The 19,969-nt window shown below is 43.2% G+C and overlaps 1 protein-coding gene across 1 annotated transcript; it reads left to right on the top strand.

The window, feature by feature from the left end:
- The first annotated feature begins 376 nt into the window (after window positions 1–376).
- col1a1a (collagen, type I, alpha 1a) lies at window positions 377–19,969 on the top strand. Its single transcript, XM_026165965.1, has 49 exons — window positions 377–744; window positions 2,552–2,743; window positions 3,006–3,028; window positions 3,128–3,163; window positions 4,196–4,288; window positions 5,880–5,948; window positions 6,032–6,076; window positions 6,434–6,487; window positions 6,574–6,627; window positions 6,766–6,819; window positions 6,918–6,971; window positions 7,081–7,134; window positions 7,890–7,934; window positions 8,039–8,092; window positions 8,188–8,232; window positions 8,344–8,397; window positions 8,901–8,999; window positions 9,189–9,233; window positions 9,362–9,460; window positions 9,704–9,757; window positions 9,855–9,962; window positions 10,524–10,577; window positions 10,693–10,791; window positions 10,886–10,939; window positions 11,031–11,129; window positions 11,223–11,276; window positions 11,368–11,421; window positions 11,578–11,685; window positions 11,774–11,818; window positions 12,783–12,881; window positions 12,977–13,084; window positions 13,387–13,548; window positions 13,654–13,707; window positions 13,812–13,919; window positions 14,036–14,089; window positions 14,366–14,419; window positions 14,509–14,670; window positions 14,851–14,958; window positions 15,211–15,318; window positions 15,623–15,676; window positions 16,062–16,169; window positions 16,292–16,345; window positions 16,440–16,547; window positions 16,655–16,708; window positions 16,801–16,908; window positions 17,073–17,352; window positions 17,443–17,633; window positions 17,926–18,168; window positions 18,311–19,969. The coding sequence occupies exons 1-49, from the start codon at window positions 663–665 to the stop codon at window positions 18,455–18,457; spliced, it is 4,344 nt and encodes a 1,447-aa protein (XP_026021750.1). The 5' UTR covers window positions 377–662; the 3' UTR covers window positions 18,458–19,969.

Below are 19,969 nucleotides of genomic sequence, written 5' to 3'. Positions count from 1 at the left end.
CAGAACTACAAGATGTAAAACTGGACTAAAACTGATAGAGTCTGAGACATCAGATTGTGAAAATAAACCCAGAAAACTGAATCTAAACAGTCTTAGCTTTAGCTCAAATCAAAGCGAATCAGGAAGTGGACCACAACCAGGAATAAATTCTGGATTAAACCCGTGCCTGTTGCAGGAGATCCTCCTCCAACCGTCCGATGCTCTTATGGATCAGGTTTCCTCCTGCTCAGCCCCCCTCCCCTCCTGCTCCTTCCTCTTCTGATCCAAACTATAACCCTTCTGGTGTGGAGGCATGGAAGGAGGGACCTTCTGTTTTTCCCTTCTTCTTTCTCGCTGTTTTTTTTTTTTTTTCCTTTGAAGGAGTCGTCCATTCTTGTCTTCCCTAAACGTGAGCAGAAGCAGCAACGGGGTAATGAGGGTGCGTCCCTACAGTCGGTCCAGTCTCGGGTACCTCCCAGTTCTTGAGGCTCCCATATAAAAACCCTTGTGGAAAGTCAGTGTAGGCAGTAGGGAGTTTTCTGCTGGGGTCAGGAGGATTGTGAACAGACGAGTGGATCCTGCCCCAAACACCCGTGTATGAGTGGAGTGTAGCAGAAAGAAACATCCCCAACTTTTTTTCCTCTCTTGCCTCAAAGAGTCTACATGTCTAGTGGCATCTAGACATGTTCAGCTTTGTGGATTTGCGGCTGGTGCTGCTGCTCAGCGCAGCAGTGCTTCTGGTCAGAGCGCAGGGCGAGGACGACCGTAAGTTTCATCACTGTTTACTGGAGCTTCTCAGACTTTTTCCCCTTTTACTTTATTGCATTTTTTTCTTTACTGGGTTTGGAAAGTGGATTTTCTCTACGTGGCTGGACGGCTTCTGAGATCTTAGAGAAGAGGAGAAAGGAAAAGTTTTAAGTAGAATTAAGTTTGCTTTGTTGTGCTCTATTGTCTCCAGACAGATAGACAGATAAAGCAGGGTGTGTGTAATGCATTGGGCATCTCAAGAAGGCCCCTGTCTCTCCCTCTCCTTGTGTTTGTCTAAGTCTCTCCAACCCCCACCTCCCCACCATGCATGCAGAGCGAGTTGCTGCAAGTTTTCCATTCTCTCCTCCAGGCGAGGGTTATCCAGCTGCATAGGTTTGAACCTCCCTTTACCCCAAAATTGGAGCATTCAAATGCCTAACCCTAATCCTGTGGCATTTTATCAGTTTGACACGACTACCTGCGTCACCTGTACCCATTCAAAAAATGGTTTCCACGAGATATGAGCCAGAAGGCGAAGCCTCTCACAGGCCTGATTGATGTGACAGGGAATTTGCAGCCTGAGGCCAAGTGCTGAGTTGGACAGGTGACTGAGAGGGAGAGTAGGAAGAAAACAGGGAGCGGAGGAGGAGAGGAGCAGGCGTAGTCTTGTCTGCCGGAGTATTTGACCTCCACAGCCTGAGCCAGCTTTCAGCTTTAGAGCCCACAAAAGCTCAGGTGGACTTTTGAAGAGATCATTTTGCACAGAAAGAGGGAAGCGGATGCCTCTGCTGGTGCTTAGAACAACCAGTATTCTCCTCTGAGAAGACAAAGGAAAAGCAGTTCAGCTCTGGAAACAAGAGCCCAGGAGGCGAAACTCGGTTTTTCCAGATGTTCCTCTTCTTTTGGAAAGGACTCAGCTGTGCATAAAAAGCAGATGTTTTCTGGCCCTCTGAACGATCTCACAACGCCACCCAGAGGCTGCTCTCAGCACTGCCAGACACATCTGGCCGCCACGTCCCCCCGTGCCATCCCCTCCCCCTCTTTTCTTTCCACTCTTTTTTTTTCTTCTCTAATTGCATCCACATGTGGAGTGTTTCCACCAGTCACTGCCAAGCCTACAGTCTGCAGTTCTCCTGGCGCTTCTGCTTTTCCCCTCTGAGCTCAGCACTTTGGTACGCTGGAAGATTTAAAAGCACTCTGAGCAGAGTCCCAGTTTGAGTTTTGCTGAGAATCAAATGCAGCCGCCACAGTGTCGGGGTGGAAAATATGACTTTGAGTTGATGTACAGGGAGATTAAATCCCATTTAATCAGTGTCTGTGTGTGCAATGATGGCGTGACCTGCAGACAGACACGGCACACTGGTGCCCTCTCTGTCACCTCTGACCTGTTCCGGTCTGATTCCAAAGCCCCCCAGTTCCTGTCCACGTCTTTATCACCGCTAAGCTTTGTGTATTTATGTTGCTGCTGTCATTATTTCCTGTTTCACACGTAGATTTTACACCAGTTTAGCAATCTATCTTTTTCTAACATTTTTCTCCAAAAAAGTGTTTTATTGAAACTATTTTTTCACTGTAATTCAAAATTCTCATCTCAGTTAATCCGTCTGACTAAATTTGAGAACAAATCAAATTTTTTAATTTGAGAAAATGATCCACATATTCAGGGTTTTTTCACAATTTATTTTTAGCTTCATAATTAAAGCACTTTAGTTTCCTGCCCTAGTTTTACCTGGACTCCCACCAGTGTAGATACTGAGTCTGCATGTGCGTTCAGGTAGCTCACCTGTCTCTTACCGTCCCTCTCCCTCTGTGTCGCCCCCCTCAGGCACGGGCAAAAGCTGCACTCTGGACGGCCAGGTGTTTGCAGACCGGGATGTGTGGAAGCCGGAGCCATGTCAGATCTGTGTGTGCGACAGTGGCACGGTGATGTGCGATGAGGTCATCTGCGAGGATACAACGGACTGCCCCAACCCCATCATCCCCCACGACGAGTGCTGCCCCATCTGCCCCGATGACGGTATAATAACTGCATCTCTCTCTGGACAAAGCACAGATACACAAAACAGTTTTTGCACATCACATGTTCTCATTTAAACTGCCCCCATGACACGAATCCATCATCTGTCCTCAATGACATGCCAAGAGTTACTGGTGTGAGTGAGACACTGTCTTTGAAAAAAAAAAAAATTTTTTAGTTTCTGTTTGAACACTTAAAGCATTATTATGAGCTTTTCTGGGTGCTTTCATCTGTTAATGCCAAACCTGTTTGCTCTCTGCAGGCTTCCAGGAGCCTCAGACTGAGGTAAATATACATTTTCCACTGACACTTGTAAATAAGTTTGTACAACTCCCATGAGATCAGATACACATTGAACACACTGTTTTCTTCTTTTCACCACAGGGAACCGTGGGAGCTCGTGGACCCAAGGGAGACAGGGTAGGTTCACACCCTCTTCTTTCCTTGTTTTACTTGTGGAGTAACTTTTGGTTGTGTGGTGAGCTCAAGATCTGTCACTGTTTTTGCTGGAGCTGATCAGTTACACTGATAGAATGTAGCTCCATGTGTTTTAAATCAGGCAGATGTGGAAACGTGACTCAGATGACTTTGAAATGCAGTGAAACTGCAAACTGCTTTTAGCTTTCATTACACATCATACTTAATCTAAAACCATACCAGATACCAGAAAACAGTATCTTACATGTAAAGTTTCTGTAAACTGTAGTTTTTGATTTGTGTTTTTAAATGTCACCCTAGGGCACTGGTTGTCCTTTGTTACATCCAATTTTGATAGTTTAAGTCTGTTTTTTTTACCTCACACAAAACATGATGAGGTCAGGTTAAATCCTGCAGAGCAGCATGACTTGGCTTACATTTCAAAATCAAACCAAATATTATCATGGAGAAATATTATTACCTATATAAGGATTTGGTTTTTATCAATGAAAAAAACAACTTCTTTATCCATGATTTTCAACCGTGGAGCTACATTCATTTAAATTGGCGCAATCTTAGGAGGAAATTATGACTTCTGATTATTTATTTGGATTGGATTTGATTGAACCTTCATTGGTCACTTTACAAGTTGAATCTTAGACTCTAAAAGAGGCTCTGTGGATCAGCTGTGTTGTTTTTAAGAGTGCATTTAATAGTGTAATAATAATGTATTTCGTGGTGCTATTTTGGCTACCGAGCATGATGGTGACAAACAGGTGACTGTTCCTGGTTAGTCTCATAGTCAGCCTCAAAGTAAACTGCACTTTTAATGATTTAAAAGACTTTGAAGACACAAACATGGAATCAAATATTAACCAAACATATGTCTTCAATGATAAGGCCAGACCATAGGAAATGCACATGATTAATGGTTTAACAAATCAGTTTTCTGTTTTAGAGTATTGGACTGTGGACATCAGAACTTTTAATCCAAGCGACCTTCTTGAGTATGACCCTGATTTCCTCTATCTACAGGGTCCTGCTGGTCCCCCTGGTAGAGATGGTATGCCTGGCCAGCCTGGACTGCCTGGACCTCCTGGCCCACCTGGACCCCCTGGCCTTGGTGGAGTAAGTTGTTGAATTTTAGTTATTCTGTATTTCACTCATTAAAGGTCAATAGTGGCCGGTCAGTTAGTAACGTAACTATGTTGTTTAATGTATGCAAATGATTGACAGCGTGTTAATCGTGCTGCAGCTAGAGCGGAAAAAGTCAACTGTCAAAGCTGAAGCCCAAATGTGATGTGCTATTAGTGTGATGAGCTGTGTCTGGAGTTTGGCACAGTGTCTCTGATCAGAAGGTCAAGAAGTCATTACTAAGGATGGAACGACGCCTCATTTCCTTTTGAATGGAAAGCAGACAATATTCTGGAAGTGGACAAACTTTAGAAAGTTAGAGTTTGCTAAGCTACCATTTTTAATTTTAGAGGTTTATTTACATTCTAATATACCCACTGACTCCAGGTCTGATTTAGAAATCTGATCTGGCACCTCCAAAGACTGAATTCTGCTACAGGATCATTGTTCCACATGCTAGGCTAGCACTGCATATCTTCATGCCTCTGTGCAGCCTGTTGTTGACATGACTGCTAATATACCAAAAATATTGATTGAAAATATTTTAAATAGTAACAAAATATAATTTATTATTTGCTGATTCATTTTACCATTTGCCTCTGTGCTAAAATATTAAGAGAACACACTGTCACACTCATATTCTTTAATGAGATACTTAGTTAACATTCAAAGCTAATTTGCATTTCTGTATCTTGCTTAAACATGAGTCCATACTTTTGTAGAATCAACTTCTAATTAAATATTCTATGTTTCAGTTTGCCAATAACTTCGACTACATATGTGTATGCTAAAGTAATAACTATAGCGTGGATAACATGTATAACTTTACCGAGGGTTAGCATGATGCTGTTTTAGATATGGTTAAATATCAGCGTCAAATTTTCCATGATTCAGGACTTTAACATCTATTAACATACTTCAGCATTCACTCCATGTAACCACAGTTCAGTAAACTCCTACAGTCTTCCCTGTGTATACATTATCAGTGACATACTTCTATGCCAATGGTCCACGTTAAGCTGGACAATTAGAGACTTGGCAGTCACCATTAACATATGTTTGACTTCAGACAGAATGTTCCCTATCTACATTATACAGTATGTATCCTCCAGAGACACCTTTAAATACTACTGTTGAGGTCAAAGGTCAATGACTTGATACGCACTGCTCATTTTAGAACTGGATTGTTATGAGTGGCATTAGCATTGAGATTCCATATCATCAAATCTGCTGCTGCAGTTTTGTTATTGTGTTTGCTTTTATTTGGAAATATGAAAAAATTATGCAGTGGGGAAGTGCATGGTAAAAGAAACAACAGACAACTATACTTGATGGAACATGACACAACTATGCATGATTTAGATATTTAATTTGGACTATGGCTCAGATGATCCAGAATCAGTGATTCTATTCAACTGGAAAAAGTACATTTAGTGTTGAGATTTGAAATGCATTGCTTTACTCATAGCTAACATGTAGCCTATGTCATGTCACAACACAGATGGAATTTAATATTTTTTCATCCTAAAAACAATCATTTTGGTATTTTTGTGAGATTAACATGTCTGTGTTTATTTTTTTCCAGAACTTCTCCCCTCAGATGTCTGGTGGCTACGATGACAAATCTCCTGCCATGCCTGTGCCTGGACCCATGGTAGGTTACATATGTATTTAAATACACTATATTCAAAATATTTCCATGCGCAGCATCTGAGCTTTTCTCTGTTGGATTTATAGGGCCCAATGGGACCCCGTGGACCTCCTGGACCTCCTGGATCTAGCGTGAGTATATGATGGGGGTTTCTATGCTTAGGTTAAAAACTGAAACCTGGAATGCTAGCTGGCATGAATCCAGTCCTTCCTTTTTCTGCTGCAAATAAGATAAGATAACCTTTATTAGTCCCACACGTGGGAAATTTGTTATTTGTTGAAATAACACAAAGACTGTGTTTTTTTCTGATTGATTACTATTAGGAAGTAGTATTGATATTGATTACTGTTAGGCTGCAAAAACACCTTTTATTTTCTTGAAAAAAATTTTGAAAAATTAACAAACTGCTGCTTACAGTGTGTTGAAAAAGTGAGTAGCATCAACATATTTGGTGTAGTGATGGTGTTTGTGTTTGTTACCAACTATAGGGACCTCAGGGATTCACTGGCCCCCCTGGTGAGGCTGGAGAGCCTGGATCTCCTGTGAGTATTCAGGACAGGGAAACAAATGCACGTTGCACTTTGCTGTGATGTTAACACTCTCACCTTATGTTTGATTTTCGCTTCAGGGTGCCATGGGTCCCCGTGGAGCTGCCGGCCCCCCTGGAAAGAACGGCGAGGATGTAAGTGCACTGGATTGATATCATATCAGTTCATCTACCTATAGATATATATATAGGTAGATATTATATTAAAAAAGAGACTGAGGAATGTCTTGAGACATCATTTCGTCCCCATCTCCCCAACTCTCTTTCTCTCAGGGTGAGTCTGGCAAACCAGGTCGCCCCGGTGAGCGTGGACCTTCTGGCCCTCAGGTAAGTTGCTGATTCTTACCACCGATATGTAAAACAAAAACAGAGCTGAGATAATAACTTTTGTCACCTCCTTGTTTTTTTGTTTTTGTTTTTCCCAGGGAGCTCGTGGTTTCCCAGGAACCCCAGGTCTGCCTGGCATCAAGGGACATAGAGTGAGTCAGAACTTGTGCCACCCCATTCAACTCATATTCAACTCAAAATAAAAAATGTTGAAAGTCGTGGCTGGAAACTTCATCTTTGCATGTCTCTTATTCTGTGTAGGGATTCAGTGGCCTGGATGGTGCCAAGGGAGACAGTGGCCCCGCTGGACCCAAGGTGCCCCTCCCTTTGTTATAACACTTGTTCTCACCACATAAGTTGTAGAAAAAAGTCACCCACAGGTGGGCTACTTCACTTATAGTGCAGTGTTGAGTAGCTGTAATCGTAGCAGTGCTATAAATGACAGTAGTAATTGAAAAAGTAGTTGTAATATTGGCACTGATATCTAACTCATAGTGGTCCTGGTGGTGGGAGCACTAGTGCCAGAATTTGAAGTACAATAAAATTAATCGCATTTAATTGTAATTATAGACAGCACCATATCACAACTCCCTTTTAACAGGAAGAGATCTCTGGCAGAACTATCAATATGGTTCTCAAATGAGTACCGTTTAGTGTTTAAAGACACACTGAAAAAATTAACCCATAGATGCAGAAAAATCATTAAAACATTTTCAGCATTTCCTCCATTATAACCAGTGTATTTTCTTCACCTACCACTCCACCGACAAGTTGGTCATACAACATATTTTAACCTAAAGCTAAATACTACTTCTATTAACAGCTAACAGTTTGAGTATCAGTGTGGACAGTAAAAGCTGTGGCTACAATAATGCTACAAAAAGCAGTAGTATCAACCATTTAAACACTAGCAAGTTACATTAGCAGTCACTGGCTACTTTTTAGTTATAGCAGCTTGATTGGCTAAATGCTGCATTGACGAGCATAATTTCTGAAAGTTTGATAAAGTTTCTAGAGTTTAATCAATGATTCTAATCTTCTCGCCGGCCCATGTGTTTCTGTCCATTTAGGGAGAGGCTGGCACCCCTGGTGAGAATGGAACCCCTGGTGCTATGGTGAGTAAAACAAGCACCCCATCTCTGCTACATAATTATAGTAGTATAGTTTCTTCTCTCCACAACTGATTTTGGCTAACTGACACTGTCTTTGTCTATCTCAGGGACCTCGCGGTCTGCCTGGTGAGAGAGGCCGTGCTGGTGCTACTGGAGCTGCTGTGAGTCCATACATTACATAGTTGCAGCTAGTGAAATCAATTTATTAGTGAATTGAGAAACCAGTCGACCACTCACGTTTGTCTTTGACCTGCAGGGAGCTCGTGGTAATGATGGCGCTGCTGGTGCTGCTGGACCTCCTGTAAGTCTTTCATTGTCCAAAGCTTCAGTTCTTAAAATCTCAGCTTTGTTAGCACTGACCCAAAAAGATGCACTATGTATATCTGAGTATCTGTGTTTTTGTTCTTCTCAGGGTCCCACTGGCCCCGCTGGACCCCCTGGATTCCCCGGTGGCCCTGGAGCCAAGGTATAAACTGCTCCTGACCCGCTCCAGTAATCCTCAGTGCTATCCATTTTTCTTCTGAAACGCAGTATAATCTATTTCCTCTCCTCTCTTAGTTGTGTTTTTACTGTGCCGACTTTGAAGAATTTATTTTCTGAAGCATGTAGGTAGCCAACACGTACACCTGACATGTAGAATGCAGGTCATAAAAACCATCTGAGCTCCCACTACTGTTTGAGTATAAACAGTAACTATTAAGAAATTAGATGGATGGGCGCTATTTTTATTTTTATTTTTTGCAGAGTTCTCAGTATATTTTAAAGCTTATGATAGAAATTCACAGTAATTGTCTGTGCATGTGGAACTGGGTCATAGCTGAAGCTGTGGGGTTCTTTTTGGCTGAGGTTAGATGTTGAGTGTTTTCTCTAAAACAAATCTTCTGTTTATGCCGACAATTTTATCTTTTTTTTTTTGTCTTCCACCACCAAGCTGTTTGTATTACTAAATAATCTTTTCTTTCTCCCCAGGGTGATGCTGGAGCTCAGGGTGCTCGTGGACCCGAGGGCCCTGGTGGAGCTCGTGGTGAGCCCGGAAACCCCGGACCTGCTGGCCCAGCTGGACCTTCCGTAAGTATGAGTGACTGTAATAAAGATCCTTGATGAAAACAACAACAAATGGGCCACAAAAAATAGGCCACTAGAATCTGATTCAAGGCAAAATAAAACAATTTACATTATCATTTAAATTGTTAAAAGAAATTAAAAATAATTCTGCCTTCTGGGACAATAAATAAACTTCCTTCCTTCTCCTCTCAGGGAAACCCTGGAGCTGATGGAGCCGCTGGAGCTAAGGGAGTACCTGTGAGTATCTTTAAACAAATTTACTCTATTTTTAATACTTTCTTATTTTTACTAAAGCTACAGATAGTCATCACTTTTTCTACAGCATGACATTAAATGACTGTATTGTTGTGTGCTGCCACCTACAGGGTGCTGCTGGAGTTGCTGGAGCTCCTGGTTTCCCCGGACCCCGTGGACCCCCAGGACCTCAGGGTGCTGCTGGTGCCCCCGGACCCAAGGGCAACACTGTAAGTAAAGATCTCTTAGATCCAAAAAAAAGCAAAATCACCCAAAATTTAAACTTGTATGTTTTGTGTGAATACTTTGACAGTTACAACCTACAGAGATAAAAACAAAAGTTAGAGATTTGTTTTGGGCATTTGTTGTTTGCTGAAATTATTTTTCTTTTAGATTTATCCAAATAATAGTAATTTCTCCCTAGTTTGTAGTTTGTTTAATTTTATGTTTTCTTGTTTGTTTGTGTCCCATAGGGTGAGGCTGGTGCCCCAGGATCCAAGGGAGAGCCTGGTGCCAAGGGAGAGGCTGTGAGTTCACCATAGATCATGACAGAGCACACTGCACTAAAATTATGTGTGTATCAGCCTCTTATGCCACATTGCATGTTACATTGCTCTTCTACAGGGTGTTTCAGGAGTTCAGGGACCCCCTGGACCTCCTGGTGAGGAGGGCAAGAGAGGAGCCAGAGGAGAGCCTGGTGCTGCAGGAGCCCGTGGCGGCCCTGGAGAGAGAGTATGCATCTCACTGGATTCCACTTTATCCGTACCCTAATCTGTAAAATGATGGCAGAGGGACCTCTAGTGGTGTTTCAACACAAAGGACAAAAGACTGAAATCTTTATACTGATGGTCAAATCTAAATGATTGAGATTACTTGTGTGCAGCTGTAAACATTACAAAGGTTAGTTTGACTGAAAAAGCAGATTAATCTCTGCTTGGAATGAAAACATAATAAACACCATTGGGCTCTTAATCATGATGTAACCAAACTACTGAGTGAGGTTCAAAATGTTCCCAAAACATTTGACCAAGAGTATTACAGATATGGACATACTGAGTGGTGCTAGTACTAAGATAGAAACATTCATTTCATTGGTTAAAAGCATTAAGTCTTTTGGATGTTAATTTAAGTTAAAAATGATGCCAGAGACCTGAGGCCCGGATCTCTCTGATGGAATTCGACTGTATGCATGATACAGGGTGTTCAATTTTAAACCTACAGTTTGAACACATTTCTGTTTAAACACTTTTTACTGTTCAGAGCTAAGCAGGACATGTTTGATTGTCTTTACAGGGTGCCCCTGGTGGTCGTGGTTTCCCTGGTTCTGATGGCCCTGCTGGACCCAAAGTAAGGAAAATGCACACATACATACAACAGATATAAACCTTAATTCCGCCCGCAGGCTTCCACAATTTTGGTTTAACTAATTTTTGAATTTCCACCATTCTTATTTTCTTCTTAGGGTGCCAATGGTGAGCGTGGTGCCCCCGGTCTTGTTGGAGCTAAAGGTGCCACTGGTGAGTCTGGCCGCACTGGTGAGCCTGGTCTGCCCGGAGCTAAGGTGGGATAGCATACTGTCTGTCAAATAATTCTCTGCAGCATCATTTATTCATTATACCCAGTCCCTCCTCTGACCTCTGACCTCTGCTTTGTAGGGAATGACTGGCAGCCCCGGCAACCCTGGACCTGATGGCAAGATGGGACCTTCTGTAAGTTTGTATGCAGTATAGTTAACCCTAGTTCTTATAATTTATGTCAAGAAATAGCAAAACCCTTAACATGCTTAATCTTCCTTAACAGGGAGCCCCCGGACAAGATGGCCGCCCTGGGCCTCCTGGCCCTGGTGGAAATAGAGGCCAGCCTGGAGTCATGGGATTCCCCGGACCCAAGGGTGCTGCTGTGAGTAGCGTTACAACATCTATACATTATATTTAATCATGCTTAGTAATAGTGGGCATCTAAAATATGGTCTCCGTGTTTTTTTGTCTATAGGGTGAGGCTGGAAAGCCCGGTGAGAGAGGAACCATGGGACCTACTGGACCTGTTGTGAGTGCTCAATATTCTGCTGTTTTCTTTCTTGTTATCTATCATCAATGGTAGGATTGTGTGTGTGAAAGCCTTCTATCTCTCTACCCAGGGTGCACCTGGAAAGGATGGTGATGTTGGCGCACAGGGCCCCTCTGGACCTGCTGTAAGTAAACAACACTAACTGGCTACACTTCGATATTAGCACCCAAGTTTGTGTTGATGTCTCTCTACTGAAAGCTACATAGCTGCAAGAATAAGTCACATCTACTCAATGCATTACTGCCACCGTTGCTGACTCTCCCTCTCTGCTCATCTTAAGGGTCCTGCTGGTGAGAGAGGAGAGCAGGGACCTGCTGGATCTCCTGGATTCCAGGGTCTCCCAGGACCCCAGGGAGCCATTGGTGAGAGTGGCAAGCCCGGAGAGCAGGTACTGATTGAAGCGGAACTATGACTGGAACAGCATCATTTCCAGTGAATAAAAGTGCTTATTCCTGTATTTCTGTTTTTCCTTTTAGGGTGTACCTGGCGAAGCTGGAGCCCCAGGACCTGCTGGAGCTAGAGTAAGTCACATATCCTCATAATTTTCACAGTTAGATAAGACTCTAATTGTGGTTTAAATATAATTAAATATATTCATTAGTTCTTTGTCCAAAATCCTACATGGTGTAGAAAACAACTTCCTAAGTTGCTAACTAGCTTGTTCAAACACATTAAAGTTATTACTAGCAGCTTATAACTGCTTTTTTATTCTTTAAAGTGGATTCTTGTCCAAAATGCTCGATGTTAGACCTGGAAAACAACTTTTAGCCTGCTAACTAGCCAGCTACTTTCAATATTAGGATTGCTAACAAGCTACTGTATCATTAATAGTGATAGCAACTATGCAGATGCTATCACTAGCTTCAACTCACATTACCTGTAAACAAAACAAAGGTACCATACCAGTGTCGATATGGTCACAGGAGGAAAACCCTTGCACTGCCATTTACAAAGTAGCGCTTCGTGTTGATCTGACATTCTGTTTTACCCTGTCATTCATAAATGAACAGATAAATTATGATGAAAGCTTCACCTCACATATGAACCTCCCTTTGGGGAATATCATCCAACTAGAACTGATATTAGATTAGATTAGATTAGATTAGATAGAACTTTATTAATCCCTCGGGTGGGTTCCTCTGGGAAATTCGATTTCCAAAAAGCACAGCACCGACAGAAGTTTCAGAGTTACAGAATATTATATATATATATATATATATATATATATATATATATATATATATATATATATATACACACACACACACACACACACACACACACACATATATAAATACAGAGACAATATAAATAAAAATATACGAAGGGGATAAATAGAATAAATAGGAATAAAAAATAAAAATACAAGTGAATGAATTGCACATTTCGAGTATTGAGGTCTATTGAGGTCTATATAGCAGATCTAGTTCTCATGGTTTCAACAAACCATCCAATAAACTCATTCCAACCTACTCTTCTCCTCAGGGCGATAGAGGATTCCCTGGTGAGCGTGGTGCACCTGGGCCAGTTGGACCTGCTGGTGCCCGTGGATCCCCAGGAGCCTCTGGAAATGATGGTGCTAAGGTGAACACATCTTATATAAAAACTAAGAAGTTCTCAGTTGTGAGTAGATTGACTAAATTGCACATATTTCACTATTCTGAACATCTCTTCCTCAGGGAGATGCTGGAGCCCCTGGTACTCCTGGTGCTCAGGGTCCTCCTGGACTGCAGGGAATGCCTGGTGAGCGCGGTGCCGCTGGTCTTCCAGGACTGAGAGGAAACAGAGTGAGTTGCCTTCTGTAGTCCTATTACTCTTAGTATTCCGATAGTACATTGGCGGTCACTGCCATTGTAGACTGCTATCCTAGGTGAGATTTACTTTAGCAATCCAACAAACACTGATCAGTGTTTCTACTATATGTCCATCCATTTTATTGTCATTACGACACAATTGGGATGCAAATGCCCAGTGTAATCGCTGATGGGCTTTACGGTGACTTAGCAAATGACCCCAGCATTGTAAGACCTGATATACTATGTGAATGTTCGTCTTATTACCAACATCTTTTTTCCTTTCAAACACACAGGGTGACCAAGGATCTAAGGGTGCTGATGGAACTCCTGGTAAGGATGGTCCTCGTGGTTTGACTGGACCAATTGGACTTCCTGGACCTGCTGGCTCCCCAGGAGACAAGGGAGAGTCTGGTGCCCAAGGACCTGTTGGACCTTCTGGAGCCCGTGGACCCCCTGTAAGCACTGCTGTGTCTGCTACAGATAATGTTTAATTTAAAGTTTTTAAGTGTGTTAATCTTTGAATGTTCGAATTCATTCTGATTCGTCTACCTACATCTTAGGGTGAGCGTGGTGAGGCCGGACCACCTGGACCTGCTGGATTCGCTGGACCTCCTGTAAGTAAATTCTACAATAGTGTCCACGCTATTTTTCTTACTCTAACACAGAAGTTACTAAAAAACTATTTGGCTTTTTCTTCACAACCACCAATCCACTCTAGGGTGCTGATGGACAGCCTGGTGCTAAGGGAGAGCCTGGAGATAATGGTGCTAAGGGAGATTCTGGTCCTCCCGGACCTGCTGGACCCACTGGTGCTGCAGGACCTCAGGTTTACACAATAACATACTCCCAGCATATCCCAGTTCACAAATTACAGCTATTTAGACATACATGTGACCACATTGTGTGCTGCTGTTTCTTTGACACTATGCTGTTGCCTTTCAGGGTCCCGTTGGAAACACTGGCCCTAAGGGAGCCCGTGGACCTGCTGGACCTCCTGTAAGTCACTCTTCCTACTTTCCCAAGCAACTTACATTTCTGACATTAGCTTAGAGGTGACAGTACCTCTAGCCAAACTGGCAATACTTCATAAAACTGGGCAAAGAAAATTAAAAAAAGGAAAGAAAGTAGTGAAAGATTTTATTTATTTTCCAAACACGTACCACCATCAAATCCATTGTTTGATACATGTCTGTTTTTTGTTTGTTTGTTTTTTACTGACTTGATGCAGTATTTTTGCAGCCTGAGTTAGCTAATTGGCCTCGATCTCCCTAGGGTGCTACTGGCTTCCCTGGTGCTGCTGGCAGAGTTGGACCTCCCGGCCCCGCTGTAAGTTTTTCTTAGGTGTTTCTGACACAGTGCGCAAAATCTATGTGTTTTCCTGGAATTATTTTCAATTCTCCCTGTCCTCCCCACAGGGTAACGCTGGACCTCCCGGAGCTCCTGGACCAGCTGGCAAGGAGGGACCCAAAGGAAACCGTGGTGAGACTGGACCTGCTGGTCGCCCTGGTGAGTTGGGTGCTGCTGGACCCCCAGGACCTCCTGGAGAGAAGGGTAGCCCTGGTGCTGATGGTGCTCCCGTAAGTTATATCAACTTTCAGTACATTCTAAAATGCTGTGACACAATTTATAATAAACCATAGCCTTCAATAATCTTCTTTCAGCAATATCATTAAATTTAATTTCCATCCTTTCACTGACTGCACAGTTTCTGCTACCTGTGTCTCAGTGTCTAACTACTTTCTGTCTGTCTTTCACAGGGTAGTTCTGGTATTCCTGGACCTCAGGGTATTGCTGGACAGCGTGGTATTGTTGGTCTGCCTGGACAGAGAGGCGAGAGAGGTTTCCCTGGACTTCCCGGAGCTCTTGTAAGTTCCTATTGGTATTCTAAAACCCAGAATTTCAAAAATTTAAAAATGTTCAGTGGATCTGATAAATCCAGAACATCAAGTTACATGATTCTAAATCAAGAGAAAAGTCTATCTACTTCTAAAAGACACAAAACAATAACATTTAATTCTCATTTAGCTAAGCAAAAAATAAGACAGACCAGTCTCAGTCAGTTAGAAATATGAATGAGGTTAATATAACTGGACTGACTGCAATTGTTGCACTAATAGGGAGAGCCTGGAAAGCAAGGCCCTGGTGGTCCAAACGGTGAGCGTGGACCTCCCGGACCCATGGGACCCCCTGGCCTGGCCGGAGCCCCTGGAGAGTCTGGACGTGAGGTATAAAGTCCCACTAGAGCAAGTGGAGAGCCAAGGGGTGGCTCTCCCTTTGGTTACCCTACCCAACCAACTGTGAAGCCCATTGAAGGGCCAATTATATGCTCATGAACATGTAGTTGCATCTAGTGACTGCTATATTCCTAATAGAACTTTTTGCGTGACAGTATTTTGCTATAAACACTATTTCTGACACATCTCGTTATGCATTCAGCCATATAAATTTTAAAAATTTTCAACAAACTTTCAGTGAAGTCAGTTCTGAAGGTTTTTGTTAAGCTTAACTTGCTCTGTGCCTGTGTTTAAGGGAACCCCTGGTAACGAGGGCGCAGCTGGTCGTGATGGAGCCCCTGGACCCAAGGTAAGATAAGCTGACCTCACCAACAGCACACAGCTATCTTATTTTTTGTTCCATAGCGCCAAGTATGTTGGCAGCCTACAAGTTAGCATGCTAACATGTTAACATGCAACTAAATAATTTGTGTAGCATCACAAGTTATCTAGCCTAAAGCTTACCTATTAGCCATCATCCACAACTTCTAAAATGGCAACCAGAGGAAGAAGTCACACTTTCTGTGAGTACTGCCATGATTTGTGAATCCCACCCTGGAGGATATATATGTGTGTTCAGCATGTTCATACATATTCATACACTACTAGAATTTTTAACATAAAGCTTAACGGGCAAATGTAGTCAGATACACTGTTTGAAGCTAGTGATAACCTAGTTTTTATTTTTCCTTTAGGGAGACCGTGGAGAGAGTGGCCCTGCCGGAGCCTCTGGTGCCCCTGGTCCTCCTGGCGCCCCTGGACCTGTCGGCCCTGCTGGAAAGACTGGTGACCGTGGAGAGACTGTGAGTGACAAATCTGCTTCATTAATGTTTCAGCTTGGTATGTCATGCCAGTCAAAGACAAGGCTGTAAGTCACTGCAACCCTGTCTCCACGTAAAACTTTTTTTTTTTTCCAATTTTCCAGGGACCTGCTGGCCCTGCCGGCGCTGCTGGCCCTGCTGGACCTCGTGGCCCTGCTGTAAGTAACAATATTGGTTGCAAAACTACACTGGATGGAAGAGCATGCAAGGAAGGTTAAACCAAATGATGTCTGTCATTTTTCCTTATGACAGGGGGCTACTGGACTTCGTGGTGACAAGGGAGAGGCTGGAGAGGCTGGAGAGAGAGGCATGAAGGGACACAGAGGATTCACTGGCATGCAGGGACCTCCCGGACCTGCTGTATGATAGTTTATGCTTGAGTCTGCATATACTATAGTCAAAGAAAGTAATGCCATACACCAGTAAACTTAGTTTTAAACTGATTGTCTTCTTTTGTGCACCCATAGGGACCTTCTGGAGAGTCTGGACCCGCTGGTGCTGCTGGACCCGCTGGACCTAGAGTAAGTTAACTTAGTCTGGAGCAGTTGTGTAGTTTCAGCTTTACCTAGTTTATTTTCAGATACTGACATTTGAAATTTCCTGGTATCTGTAGGGTCCTTCAGGAGCTGCTGGTTCTGCTGGTAAGGATGGTATGAGCGGTCTGCCTGGACCCACTGGACCTCCTGGACCTCGTGGACGTTCTGGAGAGATGGGACCTGCTGTAAGTCTAACAAGCTAATCTTCTTTACATTCAGCTGTTTACTTAAGTTGTGCCACGTTGTACCTTTATACCTAGGGTTTTTGAGGGTTACATTTTGATAAAAGCAGCACATTACTAATGAACTAACCAACCCACACTTTTTCTTTACCCTTCTCCTTCTGCAGGGTCCTCCTGGACCTCCTGGACCTCCTGGAGCACCTGGTGCCCCTGGTGGTGGATTTGACCTTGGCTTCATGGTCCAGCCTCAGGAGAAGGCTCCTGATCCCTTCCGCATGTACCGTGCTGATGATGCTAACGTTCTCCGTGACCGTGATCTGGAGGTTGATAGCACCCTGAAGAGCCTGAGCCAGCAGATTGAGCAGATCCGCAGCCCTGACGGAACCCGCAAGAACCCAGCAAGAACCTGCAGGGACCTCAAGATGTGCCATCCTGACTGGAAGAGCGGTGAGCAGTTCAATACAGTGACAGGAGAGCTAGTCCAAGGGCAGTCAGATGTAGGCCTAGCGGAGTTTTGAAGTTGTTTGTGTTTTGCAGGTGAGTACTGGATTGACCCTGATCAGGGCTGCACTCAGGACGCCATCAAGGTCTACTGCAACATGGAGACCGGCGAGACCTGCATATCCCCAACTCAGCGTGAGGTTGCCCAGAAGAACTGGTACATCAGCAAGAACATCAAGGAGAAGAAGCACGTCTGGTTCGGAGAGGCTATGAATGACGGCTTCCAGGTAAGCGTCCTAATTTATAGAACCTACCTGTTCTCTCTTCTTCTATTCTTCTTTATAGTTTCTTCTTCTGTCAATTTCCATATTTCTCTTATCTGCAGTTCTATTGTGATTTGCTGCAGCTTGAGTTCATTTCTCTTACCCACTTTCCTAAATGTCTGCTTAGGTTCCTCTTCTACTCCTCTCTACCCATCTCCACTTCTTCCCACTTTGTCTTTACCCAGTCTTTTTCAACACCATCACACCTTTGCCCATCACAGTCAGTAATCTATCCCCTATTCACTGTCTTGTGCAGTTCGAGTATGGCAGTGAGGGCTCTCTGCCAGAGGATGTCAACATCCAGATGACCTTCCTGCGTCTCATGTCCACTGAGGCATCCCAGAACATTACCTACCACTGCAAGAACAGCGTCGCCTACATGGATGCTGCCGCTGGCAACCTCAAGAAGGCCCTCCTCCTCCAGGGCTCCAACGAGATTGAGATCAGAGCCGAGGGCAACAGCCGCTTCACCTACAGCGTCCTCGAGGATGGATGCACGGTGAGGAAACCTTTTACATTAAACTCAATATGTTAATTATTCAAAGTTAACAGAGATTGAGACGGGTTAGAGGCTAGAGGTTCTAATCAGCACTGTTCTGAATATGAACCCTAATTCTGATTTTCGTTGTCTCTCCTTCCAGTCACACACCGGTACATGGGGCAAGACAGTCATTGACTACAAGACATCGAAAACATCTCGCCTGCCCATCATTGACATCGCTCCTATGGACGTTGGTGCTCCAGACCAAGAGTTTGGCTTTGAAGTTGGACCTGTCTGTTTCTTGTAAAAAGAGAAATCTGGACTTGAAATTGTTGTTGTGTGCGTGTGTGTGTTTAATTTTTTTCTAGCAGTCATCTCTCTCTAAAGCAAAAGCAAAAAAAATGCCCCCAACAAATCATTCTCCCGATGCCATTTTTCTGAAAAATCTGACCCTTCGTTCTACAAGTTTCCATTTGGCCATTGCTCCGATGGTCCGCTTTGCCTAAAACCTGCACTTCGACGAGAACAAGATGGCGGTGGTGTAGAGGCATCTGCATCGTCGCATTTGGGACCACTACTTTTTTTTTGTTTCTGACTTTTTTTTGTTTGTTTTTGCCATCACCAACACCAAGGATCCTGTAGAGAAGACATTTTGTTTCACTGGCAACAAGAAAATAATATATGCCTCTGTAAAGTGTAAAAGAAAATTGACTTCCCCTCATCATGCGGCCAAACCCGGCCTCTCTGGAGTTTACAGAAACAGACACAGGTGACTTTTGTATTTTTATACACCTCTGCGGTGAGAGGAATGAAAGGACAGTCCCAACAGACAGAACCCAATTGCTTTGTACCACGTTTCAGGTGTTGATGAATAAACGGTGAAACTGACAGCCATGTTTGTCTCTGTTGTTCTGCCCTTCCCCTTTTTCCACCTGCCCCTAGACAACGCCTCCTCAAGAGTTGTTCCTTCCTCACCTGCTGATGTTGTAGCTGTTGTGATTTGTTTGTTGTTGTGGTCTCTTTCATGTTTATTCCTCTCTATGTCTCCCTTTTTTTCCTAAAGAAAAGCCACATTAAAACCACCAGCAGAGAAACATGGGTTTAAACCTCTTTTTTTAAGGAAAAAAACACAAAAAAATCCTTATGCCTACCTCAGAAGTGAAAGGAATTCCAGCTCTAAAAAAAGGGCCCAGTGTTTTTTAAAGTGAAGCCTGAAGTAGAGTTGTGGCGGTCAGTGGGGGTAGTTGAGGTTTGCAGACACTTTAACAGAAGCAGAGAGGGCAAAAGCCTGAAGGTGCTATTCTTTCTTTCTCAGAGGTCTGCTGGCTGCTCAGTATGACTATACTGTTGTGTAGTAGTGTAGCTACGGTCACTCTGGCATGGCAGGGTCCTCCTCATGGTGCTAAAATAAAACCACAGTTTTTTTTCTTGGTGTCCAGAATGAGACAGACTTCTTCTATTTCCAGCTTTGGTAATGTTGGCAACCAGCGTAGCGCCTCTTTAAGCCTCTTTTTTTATGTTTTGAACTTCCCCCTTCACTTTTAACTGTCATCCAGATTCTAGTCCACCAACTATCTGTTGTGGTCTGTTTCTTGTTTTTCTTTTCTTGAAGTTTCTCAACAACAACAAAATTCGAGCTGTGATAAAATGCGCAGAAAGAGAACCATCAGTGAGAGTTTGTGAGAGAAGGCAGACAGACACACCCATGGGGGAAAACACCACAAGGATCTGTACCTATTTTGTATATGTATAATAAATTGAGATGTTTTTAATTATTTTGAATGCTGAAATAAAGCATGTTAAGTGGTCGAACAATGAA

The sequence above is a fragment of the Astatotilapia calliptera genome, chromosome 4, assembly GCF_900246225.1.
Source record: "Astatotilapia calliptera chromosome 4, fAstCal1.2, whole genome shotgun sequence".
NCBI classification, from domain to species: domain Eukaryota; kingdom Metazoa; phylum Chordata; class Actinopteri; order Cichliformes; family Cichlidae; genus Astatotilapia; species Astatotilapia calliptera.
This window is presented reverse-complemented; position numbering and strand designations above follow the sequence as displayed.

Coding starts and splice junctions, on each gene's coding strand:
- col1a1a (XM_026165965.1), top strand. CDS start 663: ATGTTCAGCTTTGTGGATTTGCGGCTGGTGCTGCTGCTCAGCGCAGCA. Junction 9,000..9,188: donor CTGGCCCAGCTGGACCTTCC/GTAAGTATGAGT, acceptor TTCTCCTCTCAG/GGAAACCCTGGAGCTGATGG. Junction 11,686..11,773: donor GTGGCAAGCCCGGAGAGCAG/GTACTGATTGAA, acceptor TTTTCCTTTTAG/GGTGTACCTGGCGAAGCTGG.